The 14379-nt window shown below is 41.8% G+C and overlaps 1 protein-coding gene across 2 annotated transcripts in view; it reads left to right on the top strand.

Moving 5' to 3' along the window:
* SLIT3 (slit guidance ligand 3) overlaps positions 1–14379 on the top strand; it is a 415965-nt gene that overhangs the window by 323300 nt on the left and 78286 nt on the right. For both annotated transcript variants that reach the window (XM_080995211.1, XM_080995210.1), the window contains exon 20: positions 1874–2006. In XM_080995211.1, coding sequence (XP_080851337.1) covers positions 1874–2006 — 133 coding nt within the window. The remainder of the gene's footprint in view (positions 1–1873; positions 2007–14379) is intronic.

The raw sequence follows: 14379 nt of genomic DNA, 5'->3' as shown, positions 1-14379 counted from the left end.
GCCAGCCTAACCTCTCTGAGGCCTGGGACCTTCAGGATGTTTTTATTTGCAGACCGTAGGTTCCTCTGTGGGGCATACCAGGAGAGGCGGTCCCGTAGGTACGAGGGTCCTAGGCCGTATAGGGCTTTAAAGGTTAAAACCAGCACCTTAAACCTGATCCTGTACTCCACCGGGAGCCAGTGCAGCTGGTATAGTACCAGATGAATGTGATCTCGCAGCGAAGACCCCATAAGGAGTCTCGCCGCGGCATTCTGCACCCGCTGGAGTTTCTGGGTCAGTCTCAAGGGCAGCCCCACGTAGAGCGAGTTACAATAATCCAGTCTGGAGGTGACCGTCGCGTGGATCACAGTGGCTAGGTCAGGGCGAGAGAGATAAGGGGCCAACTGCTTAGCTTGGCGGAGATGAAAAAATGCCGCCTTTGTTATAGCTGTAATCTGCGCCTCCATAGAGAGGGAGGTATCGAAGATTACACCCAAACTCTTAACGGACGGTGCTGGCACTAATTGCACCCCCGCAAGAGATGGGAGTTGCCCCCCAATCCCATATCGTCCCGTCCCAGCCAGAGGACCTCTGTCTTCGAAGGATTTAACTTCAACCGGCTTCCACGTAACCATCCAGCCACAGCTTCCAAACATCTGCTCAGTGTGTCTGGGGCCGAGTCAGGATGGCCATCCATCAACAGATAGAGTTGGGTGTCATCGGCATACTGATGGCAACCCAGCCCAAAACTCCGGACAAGCTGGGCGAGGGGGCGCATAAAGATGTTAAAAAGCATCGGGGAGAGTATCGCACCCTGAGGCACTCCACACACCAAGGAGTGGCGGGATGACAATTCCCCCCCAAGCGCCACCCTCTGTCCCCGACCGGAGAGAAACGAGCGTAGCCATTGAAGGACTGTGCCCTGGATCCCCACGTCGGCAAGGCGGTGGTCCAGGAGTTCGTGATCAACCATGTCGAAGGCTGCTGACAGGTCTAGAAGAATCAGCAGCCCCGACCCGCCTCGATCCAGCTGCCTGCGGAGATCATCTGTTAGGGCGACCAGAGCCGTCTCGGTCCCATGACCAGCGCGGAAGCCAGACTGGAATGGATCCAGAGCCGATGTTTCATCCAGAAACCTACCAAGCTGTTCAGCAACCGCTCTCTCAATCACCTTACCCAGGAATGGACATCACATTAAATGCTTTTTTCAAAGACACACATTTAGCTGCCAATCACGAAGAATACAGTAATTAGATAGACAAATACAGTGACAAAAATGCATGTGTGAACCAGGCCTCAGCAATGTAGCTAAGGGTGAATCCAACTTGTGCCCTTATAGGCACAGAAGGACTTTTGATCCAGCATAGGCATCTACTTATGGAAGAAGAAAGATAGAAAACTGCAATTAGCATGAAATGTTGCCTGAGCTACCTTGCATTTCTTCCCCATATAGTGTTCAGAAGACACTTAACATTTTACTCAGTTATTTATGATTACTAGCGAGATATCCAGGGACATCTTAGCCATAGAGGCTAGTGGCACGGGGTGCCACGGCACCAAGTTCTGGAGGGCACCAGGGAAGAGGCGGAGGCTGGATGCGGCGCCACCTGGCATCAGTTCGCTGCCCTTGCCCGCCTCCGCCATGCCATGCCATGCCTGGAGCCTCCTCCCTGCCGGAGGAGCCGCCCTCTAGCTGCTGCCCACCCGAAGGGAAACATGGGGGTGGGAGGCTCCAGAGGGATCCTTGCACCACGGTGCCAGATATGCTTAAGACGGCCCTGGAGATATCACAGTTTTATAAGAGGTGAGCTGTTATTTTAGAAGTGAATGATCTCAGGTTCCTCTCATCTCTTTCTGACCTTACCTTTTTGCACTTTTCTCTCTCTCTTCATAGGTAATACTGAAAGCAGCTGTCATTTTTCTCCCCGTTGTCCAGAACAATGCACTTGTGTGGATTCAGTAGTTCGCTGCAGTAACAAAGGGTTGCGTTTCCTGCCTAAAGGTGTCCCCAAAGATGTGACAGAACTGTAAGCCATATTTTCATTTACAATAAAGAGTTGGCAATATAAATTAAATTGCTTGGGATGGGCAGCCTTCAGAAGGGCAGTTTTTTAAAAGACTAAAACACTGAGGTCCACCAACCAGCACCAGATTCAAAATAGTGGCTCAGAGTATGGGTATAAATTTCAATATGAGCTACTGAAGTTCAAGTATTTGGGTAGAAAATTATCAAAGTTTGGGATTCGGACTGTTGTTTTGCCTTTCAGTCTCCTCTCCCAAGTTCTTTATAGCATAGTTTTGCATTTTATTTTAAGTGTGGTGGTTACAGATTTTTTTTTATGCCTCATTAGGAATGAAAGACATCTAGAATGGTGTAATTTTGACAGCTAGGTCTTTTGCTACCTTCTTGTTCTTTCTGAATATATCAGGTAAAATTAACAAGTTAAATATTGAATGTTCTGTGCTGCTTTTTCAGCAGGAAGGGAGCATGTTCACAATTGCCCACTTGAATGAGCTATTGAAAATGTATTCCCAACATAATCATTTGTAGGCTAATTATCCCTGCTGGTTGACATTTTTTTAAAAAGAAGAAGAAAAAGAGAAACATTTGAAAGTAAAATTGGATTATTTACTCTGATGCTAACAAAATGGCTAAAATAATAGGCAATTAGATTAAATTATAAAGTAGATTTGCAGGAGGTAAAGGCAGCTTCTTGTTTGTATCTCATTTTAGAATGTGGTTTTCTGTGGAAAGGCACTAAAAAGGGGAAATTGGCAGCCAAGTAGTAGAGGTTTTCCCTGTTAGTTTCTCCATGTGAACATGTTTAGAATTCAAAATGGCTTGAAATATGTGATTTATTGGTTCTGTGGTATGTGAGGTGAGTTAGTGTCTGCAGAATATAGCACTGAAATGTGAGGAATACCTTTTCAACATGTGAACTGCATGAAGTGTCATCTTCACTGCATTGGTGGAAGGCAGAAAATATCAGAGGCTCTGTTGTATTACTCCTAAGGCTGCCAAGACTATCTTAGATCACATGGGTGCAACTCAGTTTCGGATTTATGTATAGGCTACGTAGGCTGAAGCATAGGGCCTCTAAATCTAGGGGGCCTCACCAGCCTGCCCACTCCCCAGTGCCGCAGTCTCCCCTCTCCCAAAATTGCAAACCCAATACTTCATGCGAGGGCAGGGCAACTTGGGCCTCTAAGTTTAGGGGGGCTCACCAGCCTGCCCTCTCCCCAGTGCCTCAGTCTCTCCTCTTCCAAAATTTCAAACCCAAGACTTCATGCAAGGGCAGGGCAACTCAGGCCCAGTAACTATGAGACTCAGGGCTAGCAAGTGGGGCCCAGTTTGAAGAAGTGGGGCCCAACTTTAGTTGTTTTTGTTTTTTGTGGGGCCCCAGTTCACAGCCAAAGTCTGCAAAATCTTATAGATATAAATAAAATCCATATAGATTGCCCTGGTGCAGGGGCCCCCGTAGGAGCAGCCCGGGGGCCCAATTGCTCCAATTGCCTTAAGGTCAGCCCTGATGAGACTGTGCAGGAGTTGGACTGGCAAGCTCTGTACCTTCTAGGTCCCTGGTGTCACTATTCAGAGTACAGACTCAAGGACTTGTTATGGAAATGAAGGGGGGTCCACTTATTAGAAATCAGTTTTGTCACCTCTCACCCCCCCAAACCCCGAGACAATGAGCCTAGCCACCTTTTATTCACAGTGGCATAAGCACTACATTACAGCATGGCCATAAACCTGTATGTTCAACCACTGAAATATACACCAAATATTTAGCAGTGGAGATTTATGTTACTGCTTTATGAATGAACACTGTGTTTTATGAATGGACTCTGTATTTTGTGAATTACCTAAGAGCCACCAATAGGGAGCTCAAGAATCTGACCACTAACCAATTGGGTACTACCAAACAGCGACCCCTATTGCTGAAAGCAGGTAACCAGCAGGGAACGCTTCAGCTCAGCCTTTGCACTGTTCACTGAACACCCCCTGCTGTGCAGATAATGGAGAAAGCTCATAAATTGTATCCCTTCTGGCATCCTGGCCAACTCTATTACGCTGGTGTAAACCCTGGTGCACCAAAAGCCCAGAAAAGCAGGAAATAAAATCTGCTCATACGTCAGCAACTGATAAGACTTTTCAACCAGTTCTTCCAAAGTCTTCCTAAATTATAAAGCTCCAAAATATAGGCCAAAAGAGAACAGGTCTGGGAAGAGCAAAGTATACAATGGGCACCACCAGTGAAAAGGCCCTGTTCTGGGTAGCTCTTGCCCTGTCATTTGATAGGGTGCCCACTTGCCCTCCTTCTTGACATGGAATGCTCTCTATTGGAGTCTTCAGGTCCAGTACAAAGACCATAAGAAGGGAGAACAGGGACCTTGAAGTTCCCAACAGCTGTTAAGCAAGCAAGCACACAGGTCACCTTTGTCACAGTTAGGATGCCTATGACCTGGCCAGGCTTGCACTCAATCTTGTTTTTGTACAATCTTGTTTGTTCTCAAATTATATTACATATACAAGCAGAAAAGTTGTTTTCCTTCATTTGCAAGGAATCATACTAAACAAAGTGGCACTAATAAAGAAAAGTTCCAGGGTGGCAACAGAAAGCAAACTAAAAATACTTTTGCAGTTCATCAAAACTATCCAGCAATATCAAGTTATGATGTGTGATGCTAATTATTTTCCCCAAGAGTTAAATTATAACTAATCAGAGGCAGCTACAGTTGCAAATGGCAACAAAATATCTGTGAAAGGAAGAGGAGCAAGTTTGCTCAAGTGTGTTGCAGGTAGAAATACTGTTTGTAATGAAGTGAGAGCAGTAGTTTACTTGCTCAAATTTACAAATAAGAAAGTTTTGAGAATTTAAATTCTAAATTAAAATTGATTATTTAATTGAGAAGGGGATTGTAACAAAAACACTGGTATCTGGTGGGCAATCTCATCCTTTATTTCCACACTGTGTCTGCAGACCAAATCACCTGTCAGGAGAGTTATGAAATTCAGGTGAGGGTCAGATTCCTTGCCAATCCCAGCAGGTATATAAGAGGACAACCGCCCTGGCCAGGCCTTCGCCCAAATTTTAAATACACGTCATCATCCTTGGCTTCACTCAATTTTGTTTATAACACTCTTCCATTTTCTTCTAGCGTGAAGGTGGGGGATGGGGAAGGGCCTCACAAGTGGAGTAGCCTAGAGCCTCTCTTCATCTAAAACCAGCCCTGGTGCAATTGCTACCAGTGGAATGTCAAAACAACTAATTCTTATTCCAGTTAAACCTAAGGGAAATTTTATTGATTGAATTTCCCATATTATATAAGTTGGGAAGCTGTAGTTTTGGGACACAATAATCCAACATGTGGCCCGTGGGCTGCATGCGGTCCTTGAGGCCTTTTTTGGTGGCCCTAGGCAGGGAAGAGGAAGCAGCTCCTGGGGCAGTGGCCCTGGGAAGGAGGTGTGAGGGCTGTCATGGAGAGATCAATGAAGATGTTGACCCTAGTGCATGGCAACTGTGAAAAAGATGGATTCCATGGTAAGGATCATTAGGAAAGGGACTGAAATGAAACTGTCAACATCACAATGCAGTTATATAAATGAAGCTAAGTGTTTGAAGATTCGAGACAAACTAAAGAAAGTATTCCTTCACATAGCACATAGTTAAACTATGCAATTCAACCGCACAAGATGTAGGAATGGCCACCAGCTTGGATGGCTTTAAAAGAGGATTAGACAAACTGATGAAGGATAAGGATATCAGCGGCTGTAGGCCATGATACCTGTGCTCTGTCTCCACCACTGGAACAAGTTTTATTCTGAACACCAGTTGCTAGGAATGGGCTTGGCGGGGGGTGCTGCTTGCAGGCTTGTCATGAGCACCTGGTTGACCACTGGCAGAGCTCTCCTTATGCTCTTAGAAGTCCTTAAAAGTCATTTGGGTTTTTGAGTCCTAGGGATCAGTACTGTGTGGGGAGGTGGGGGAGTTTGCACACTTTTACTACCATAGAGACCAGTGAATCTAATTTCATTTTCATGTTTTTATTTTCTATATTAGAAAATTGTGCTCAGGAAGTCACTTTTAAATTTAGTTAGTTTATACCCACTTCCTGCATAGAGTCATACTTGTGTTTTAAGATGTCAGAAGGTAATACATGTGTTGACCAGTGAAAGATGCACAAACTCCCAATATGCCTTTGGATGCTTTCCATTTCTGTCCAAAATAACGCACCAACATTCCATTTTCTTTTTTTGAGAGAGACAGGTGTGACTTCTATGATATGTCTCATGAAAGCAATGCTGGAAGTAGTTTTGCTAGCAGCATTTGTCACAAAATAAGAAAGGACTGAGCTTCATACTTCATTCTGCAAATGGTACTTGTGCATCTGCTTTCTTATACAGGGTCTGTATCTAATATTCTAGCTCTCTCTCCTCCATCTTAAACTTCAGAGTAGTAACTAATATTGATGTGTGGATAGCATGCTTTTGCCGATAGCTGATGCAGTGTTTTAGAGAGTTTCTCTGGCATCCCATCTGTCTTTCTCTCTGACTGGCTTGATCTGGCATTCTGACATAGTTCCAATAATAAAGGGGAGGATTTATTTAGTAGCATATTAATGAATGCTGTGGAGCCTTGCATTTATAAACTTCCATTTGCCAAGAGAAAATCGCATCCGCTGTGTGACAAACATGTTCAGCTGAAATGCTTTTTATTAAAATGTAATCATGCATGTTTATACATTACATTTTAATAAAAAGCCTGCCATACATCTAACAAGACCTAGTAAATTAGAGCTGTATATAAAGTTCCAGAATATCCATACAACAGGAAATCTTTTACTGCAACAGGTCCTAAATAATGTTACACTGAAATGGATACACAGACAGATGGAAAATTTCATTCTGCAGCAGGTAGAGTTTCACCATAGCAAAATGCTAAAGTAATACTTAAAATAGTACTCTTTCTCCAGCAGTAGTGAACTGAGGGCAGATCTACACCATACATTTAAAGCACATGCAATGCATATTTAAAGCACATTACTTCCCCCCAAAGTGGGGAATGTAGTTTCACCCTCTCTGAGCAGTTGCAAGATGCAGTTCCCATGATTCTTTGGGAGAAGCCATATGCTTCAAATTTATGCTGAATATGCTTTAAATGAATGTTGTGGATCAGCTGCCTATCCCCCCAATGAATCTGAGTACCCAGGGCAATGTAGAAACACATCACATTTTTCCCTATAGATTCACATGCTGAAATTCTGTATCCTAGAGCATACTTCTAGGTCTAGTTGAATTCCCAGAGGAAAAATATGTTACTGTACAGCTAGATTTGCTTTCAAGTTTGGTATCAAGGAATCTAGAAATGTAGGTTGTTTAAAACTTTGTAAATTAATAACAAAACTTTAAACTTGGCCCAGTGCAGTTCTTTTAATAGAGATGTTGCATGCTGGTGGAAAGTTGCACCACTCACCAGCCTAGCTGTTGTATGCTATACCTGCTGCAGTTTCTGGTCAACCTTAAGGGCAACTTCACATAAAGTGCATTGTAGTTGTCCATTCTTGCAGTTCTCAATGCCCGAGTCAGGGTTGTCAGTGCCTGAACAGGCCACTGAGTGATATCCCAGACCCAGAAACCACTTGCCCACAAGGCTTCTAATTTGCTGGGGTTCATCCTAAATACTATCCTAGGACTTATACAACCAGATATGACTCAGATGTTGAACAGAAATAGCATTGGGTGGTAGCATAGTGGCAACCCCATTCTCCAAATACCCTAAAGCAGCCTTTCTCGACCTTAGGCATCAAGATGTTGTTGGACTACAACTCCCATCATCCCTAGCTAGCAGGACCAGTGGTTAGGGATTATGGGAATTGTAGCCGAACATCATCTGTGGAGCCCAAGATTAAGATTAAGAAACGACTTCACATAGATGTTCAACCAGTTCACATATATGTTAAACAGCATTGGGTACAACCCACAACATAACTGCCAGGGGCCTTGGAAATGCCACTCTCTGAAATTGGTCCCAGAGATAGGGGTGGCAGCACTGAGGCACATTGCCTCCAACACCCAATCTACCAAGTTGGTCTAGAAGGATACCATGTCCAATGGTATAACATGTAAAGGAGTGAGTAGTCGCAACAACGTCAGGCTTCTCCTGTCCTTTTCTCAATAAAAGTAATCCAAAAAAGTTCTTGTGAGATGCAGCATAGCTTCAGCAATGGATGGCAGGAGAAAGATGGGCATGACTGGGGATGACAACAATGCCTTTGACTACTGTGAACTTAGCTGTACCGTCACAATCCTATATGCTGTGTAGTAATTTGTAAGCATGTAACAGTTTTCCCCCTTTTCATCCAAATCTTTTTTTGAAATGTTTTATCTCTTTATTCATAGCGACTTAATTCAAACCACAAGCCAAAAGTACTTAGATGCGTTAAGAATAGATATCTAATGTGTTAAAAATCCAAATCCAAATTTGTATATTCCTATCTTAATCATGAACTGAAACTGCTACCCTCACTCCTGAGTTTAGAACATTGATCAGTTTGGGAGAGGATAGTTGGCCCACATATCATATGACTTGATGCACAGTTAAATGTGTTATTTGTAAGTCACCCAGAGAACTTTATGTTATCAGGCAGCATTCAAAAGTCCTGAACAAATTAAACAAAAAATAAAATGAATTGTCACCGTTGTAAAATACTTTATTGGAATTGACAGTTGGCAATGTCAAATATGTTTTGGTTGGTTAGGTACATGAGTCAATATCATATTGGAAACACTTTTTTTGCATTTGTCTGGCAAGGAATTTCTATTAATATCACCATTTCTCTCCACTCCATAGTAGACATCCCATAGTGCCGTTTTCTATCTCCAGTTCTCTCACTTCACCACATCTCTAAGTTACTCTTCTTTATTTCACTGCTGCCTAATTACACATCTCTCTCTTTACCTTCATCTCTTGTTGTTGTTGTTTAGTCGTTTAGTCGTGTCCAACTCTTCGTGACCGCATGGACCAGAGCATGCCAGGCACTTCTGTCTTCCACTGCCTCCTGCAGTTTGGTCAAACTCATGCTGGTAGCTTCGAGAACACTGTCCAACCATCTCGTCCTCTGTCGTCCCCTTCTCCTACTGCCCTCAATCTTTCCCAACATCAGGGTCTTTTCCAGGGAGTCTTCTCTTCTCATGAGGTGGCCAAAGTATTGGAGCCTCAGCTTCACAATCTGTCTTTCCAGTGAGCACTCAGGGCTGATTTCCTTAAGAATGGATAGGTTTGTTCTTCTTGCAGTCCATGAGACTCTCAAGAGTCTCCTCCAGCACCATAATTCAAAAGCTTCAATTCTTCAGCGATCAGCCTTCTTTATGGTCCAGCTCTCACTTCCATACATCCCTTCATCTCTTAGCTACTCTCTTTTTCACACTTAGCATGTTTCCCCGAACCCAATCTGAACAACAGAATAAGAGTCTTTCTCGATCCAACCCATCTAGTCTAGCATATTATTTCATGCAGTGGCTATCCAGAAGTATCTAGGGAGCTTACGGGGCATAAAGCCACATTGTTTATCCCCAGTATTTAGTATTCGTAATATATTATCCTGAGCATGGATGTTGCTGTTAGATATCCTGGCTGATAGCAGCTCTAAAAATACATCTAACTCTTAAAAAAAATATACTCTAGCGGACATCATAATTTCTTATGATAGTTAAATCCCATACATCATGTATTTATTGTGTTATGAAATGCTTTCTGGCTTTTTTGTTGTTGTTGTTGCTAAGACTCAAAGTTCTGGTATTATGAAAAGAGTAAAAAAATTATCTTTTCCCACTTTGTAATTTTATGTTGACATTTTTTTGTCCCTCACAGAGGTGGGAAAGCTGTGGCCTTCCATACATTACTGGACTCCAACTCCCATCAGCCCCCAGTTAGCATGGCCAACAATCAGGAATGATGGAATTGTAGTCCAACAAGATCTGGAGGGCCGCAGATCTCCTACCCCTGTCCAAAGCAGTAGTCTAAGCTAAGTCTGTAATCACCATATTAACTTTTGTTTTGGGAAAGACTGTAGACACTGTAGACACGATCACTTTTCCATGACTGTACAATATACTATGTTATATGGGATGGACCCCATGTAATCTTATAGGATGCTTCACCAATGCCTGATACAGAATTCAGGCAGTTTGCTTCAGCAGTGTTTTATATATAGTGACAACTTCCAGAAAGTCATATTATGATGATGATGATGATGATGATGATGATGATGAAAGGCTGCTTTGCTTGTCTGCCTGTTGTGGGGAAAACCCTGATTTGCTCTTTTGTGCTCATAGTTTTCTCAACAACCAAATGCATATGCTACTAGGGATGCAGGAATGTGCTTTAATGAAGGGTGGGGGCAGGACTCTGTTTTGCTGCAGTTCACAGTAATGAAGAATAACTCTCTGTTTTTGCCACTGCATTTCTTTTGAATCCTTTTTGCATCCATATAGTTAGGTCTGGCACATTCAGAAGAGAAAACTGAGCAGCTTACATCATTACTAGAAACTGAGTGTTGATTGATGCTGCAGTATTCTGTCATTACTGCTGATGAAAGTCATAAGTGTGAAGCTGAATGGATGCTAGAGAAATCAGTTTGTAGATTTAGAGACCTGTACTGTCTGGATAATAGCTGCTATTTATATACTACCTGTTAATTTGAAATAGAAAGAATTTTCCCTTTAACATCAATGGCAACCAAACAATTCAACAGAAATCTTGCATGGCCCTGTACTGGTTTCCATTAAAATAAAACTGCACCTCACATAGCACACTGTGGTTGAAAAACTTTTTCATTATAGTGTTTTTATTATTCTCTCAAATGATTATCTATTTCAGCAGTGAGCAACCTTTTTCAGCCGTGGGCCGGTCCATCGTCCCTCAGACCTTGTGGGGGACCGGACTATATTTTTTTGGAGGGGGCGTGAACAAATCCCTATGCCCCACAAATAACCCAGAGATGCATTTTAACTAAAATGACACATTCTACTCATGTAAAAACACGCTGATTCCCGGACCATCCGCGGGCCAGATTGAGAAAGCAATTGGGCCGCATCCGGCCCCTGGGCCTTAGGTTGCCTACCCCTGATCTATTTTAATGGTCACTGCATTAAAATATGTAAGCTGCATTTCAAATCCCGAACAGCAGTATCAAATGGTCAGCTCTATCAAACGATGCATAGAGTAATGAAATTCTCACAGGTTTCAGAAAATTGGCTTCACAATAAGCAAATTGGCACTGGAATCCCTGTTTCTCCTGAGGTTGCTGTACACTTGCTGTATGCAATTATTTCAAAAATAACAAATTAATTTAGATTGATGAAATTGCAACTTTTACCCAAATGTGTGTAAATTTCAGTGGCTCAGTTTGCATGTCACAGTAAGCAAGACAAAATATTATTTAGGCAATATACTGTATAATCTAAAGGTGTGCTGAACTAGGTCAGGGGAGAGTTTCACGAACATTTTTGTTCTTCTCAAAAAAGCACCTCTCTAATTTGCAATTACCTTTTAAGGGCACTCAGAAGGACGTTTTCAGCTGGTGAAAAGAGGACAAGTCCCCTTTGCCTTGGCAACTAAACTAGTGTTCCCTGTTTTTCTGTGCTGCACTTTGGCAATGAAACCTTCTCAGTGCCATGTGGCAAATTAGGAACTGTTGGAATGCACACCTGACTGCAGATCTGCATTATACTGCTCTCAATGGGAAGCATGATTTAATGCACTTTCCAGTGTGCATTCTGGCATAACTAAGAGCTATATCATAGCTTCAGAATAAGGCAGTGCCCTCAGTGATGCCAACACATAGCCGTATCTGATTGGCTCTGAGACATCGTTACTCATTGAATGGTCCTAATTTGCTGTGGTCATGAAGGGAAAAGAAACCCTATTAAAATTTTAAAGTGCTGCTGAAGGTGCAGTAGATCAGCTATGAACAAGCTTGAAAAGAGCAAAGTGAAAAGGTTTGGGGCATCATTCTTACACCCTTCAAAAACATACAATTCCCTTAAATGTGTTGGAGGGCAAAAATTTGGCACTGCCAGATCATGTGTATAATCACATGAAAAATGTAATTGCCTGTTCCTACTTATGTTTTCGAGGCACCCATTTACAATAATTTATTTTGTAAAATCTAAATACAGATTTAATAATATCTGACTTTGCATTTAAATCTTAAATATTGCTGCCTCAGTTATTATCAGTTATTGTGTATTCATTTTACATTTTTACTAAACAGTTAAAGTAAATGGTTGTATGGATTAACACAGCTAGACTGAGTCAGCTTCTGATGTGTTATTGAAATATTGCCTGCATGAGCAGTTTGCAGTCAGAGGGCAGAAATAATTCTAATGAGGTCAATTTGCATTTGGAGTTCTTTTTAGTAGCTTTAATTAAGCACAACCTTATAGCAAGGACGTAAGTGATCCTCCCCCTTCTTTGTTAATGTGCTCTCTAGAAGAGGTAAATGAGTTTATTTCAGGTTTCTGGAAAAGATTATTCTTGTATTCACTAATTTTCTTTTTAAAAAAGGAAGCAGTAGTATTTTCCTGTAAGCTCACTGATTTACAAAAGAAGAAAAGGGATATTCAAGCAAGCTACTCTATCAATACATCTAATATTTACTTACTCCAGTATTTACTTACTCCAGTATTACTCCTTGTACCCTTTCTTTTAGAGCTACACTCTTTTACTTTACTTTCAAATCCTTTTACAAACTAAATGGGGGGGGGGGGAGCTAGCAAACTGCGACGTTTAGTACATATAAACTGGTGGGGTTTCTGAGGAACTAACTCCACCACTGCCTATTAGAATAGGGATTCCCAAACTGTGGTCCCTTGACCACCAGTCATCCACAAGCTTTATTCAGTGTCTGTGGCATGTCTGTAGCTTTCCATTGCATTGGAAGTTAGCGCTGATTTTAAAATATGTATGGTATTTATTGCTTCTTTTATTTCTTATATTGCATTTTATTGAATTACGATTTAAATTCTATGGAATCACAATTGCTACACTAGACAGAAAAATAATTTGGTCTTCCAAGACCCTCAGCAAATTTCAGGTAGTCCGTGGTAGCAAAGATTTGACGCTACTGCATTAAAGGATTGGGTTACAATGAACTACAGTGGTACCTCTACTTATGTTCACCTCCGGTTATGTACCCTTTGGGATACGTACGCAGCTAGCCCGGAAGTATTTTTCCGGGTTTCGCCGTGTTCGCATGTGCAGAAGCGTTCTATGTACTGCACGCATGTGCAGAAGCAGCACCTCCAGATACACACACCTCAGGATCTGACCGGAGCTCTGAAATGGATCCTGTGCACAACCGGAGGCACCACTGTACTTCCATTACTTACTATAAGCTCAGCTTTGAACCTAGGCATTTTAGATTTCTCCTTTTCTCCTGAGCTTCCTGGTAGCCCAGTAAGAATTGCCTAATTATTGGGTTGTATCTTTCCCCAAATTACATGTCACAAGTTTGTTTCCCCAACAAAACATATACTGGCACTGCTCTCTAAAATAATTTTTATTGATTTTCCAACACAAATATACAATCTTATCAAAATTTCCACAAATTTAGTTCTTTTTGGACTTCCTTCGGCTTCTCTGACAATCATCCATATTTACCTCTCAATTACGCATTTCTTCTGATTATATTGCCATTAAACTTCCCTCCCACTTCTATTTCTTTTTAACAATATATCTCAACTTTCACAGTGCTTCTTGAAACCCCACCAGCTTTGTTTGCACATCACATATTCTTTTCAGATATTCAACAAACTTCCCCCAGTCCTCAATGAATTTTTGGTCTCGAAGATATCTAATTTTCCCGGTTAGTCTGTCCAGTTCTGAATAGTCTGTCAGCTTCAGTCTCCATTCTTCTATCGTCGGTATTTCCCCTTGTTTCCATTTCTGGGCCAGTAGAATTCTTGCTGCTGTAACTGCATATTGAAAAATGCAGAACCATTATAAATAATAATGGTGAAAGTGGACATACCTGTCTGGTTCCTTTTGTTATTTTTATATCTTCTGTAGTCACATTATTAACAATTAGCTTTGCTTTCTGCTCTGTATAAATTGCCTTTACCCCATTAAAGAACTCTATCCCCACATCCATAAACTCCAAATTCTTCAACATAAAATCCCAAGCACTGCTCTCTATATGTGCTTTTTTGTTCTAAAAAATAAAGTTAACATTGTGGAGTCTGGTGCATCCCAATAGATGTTTTTTTTACATTGCTTTAAAAAAACCTAATTTTTATGTTAAACTAGACTAGTTTTGATGTCACATTATATCTTTATTACCAGCCAGGATTTTGAAGGGGTCCATAGGACACAAACTGCAAATTGGTGCTGTCAAAAC

Source organism: Podarcis pityusensis (genome assembly GCF_964106645.2).
Source record: "Podarcis pityusensis genome assembly, chromosome: 2".
In the NCBI taxonomy this organism is placed as follows: Eukaryota; Metazoa; Chordata; class Lepidosauria; order Squamata; family Lacertidae; genus Podarcis; species Podarcis pityusensis.
The sequence above is the reverse complement of the archived record's forward strand: the minus strand, read 5'-3'. Positions and strand labels throughout refer to the sequence as shown.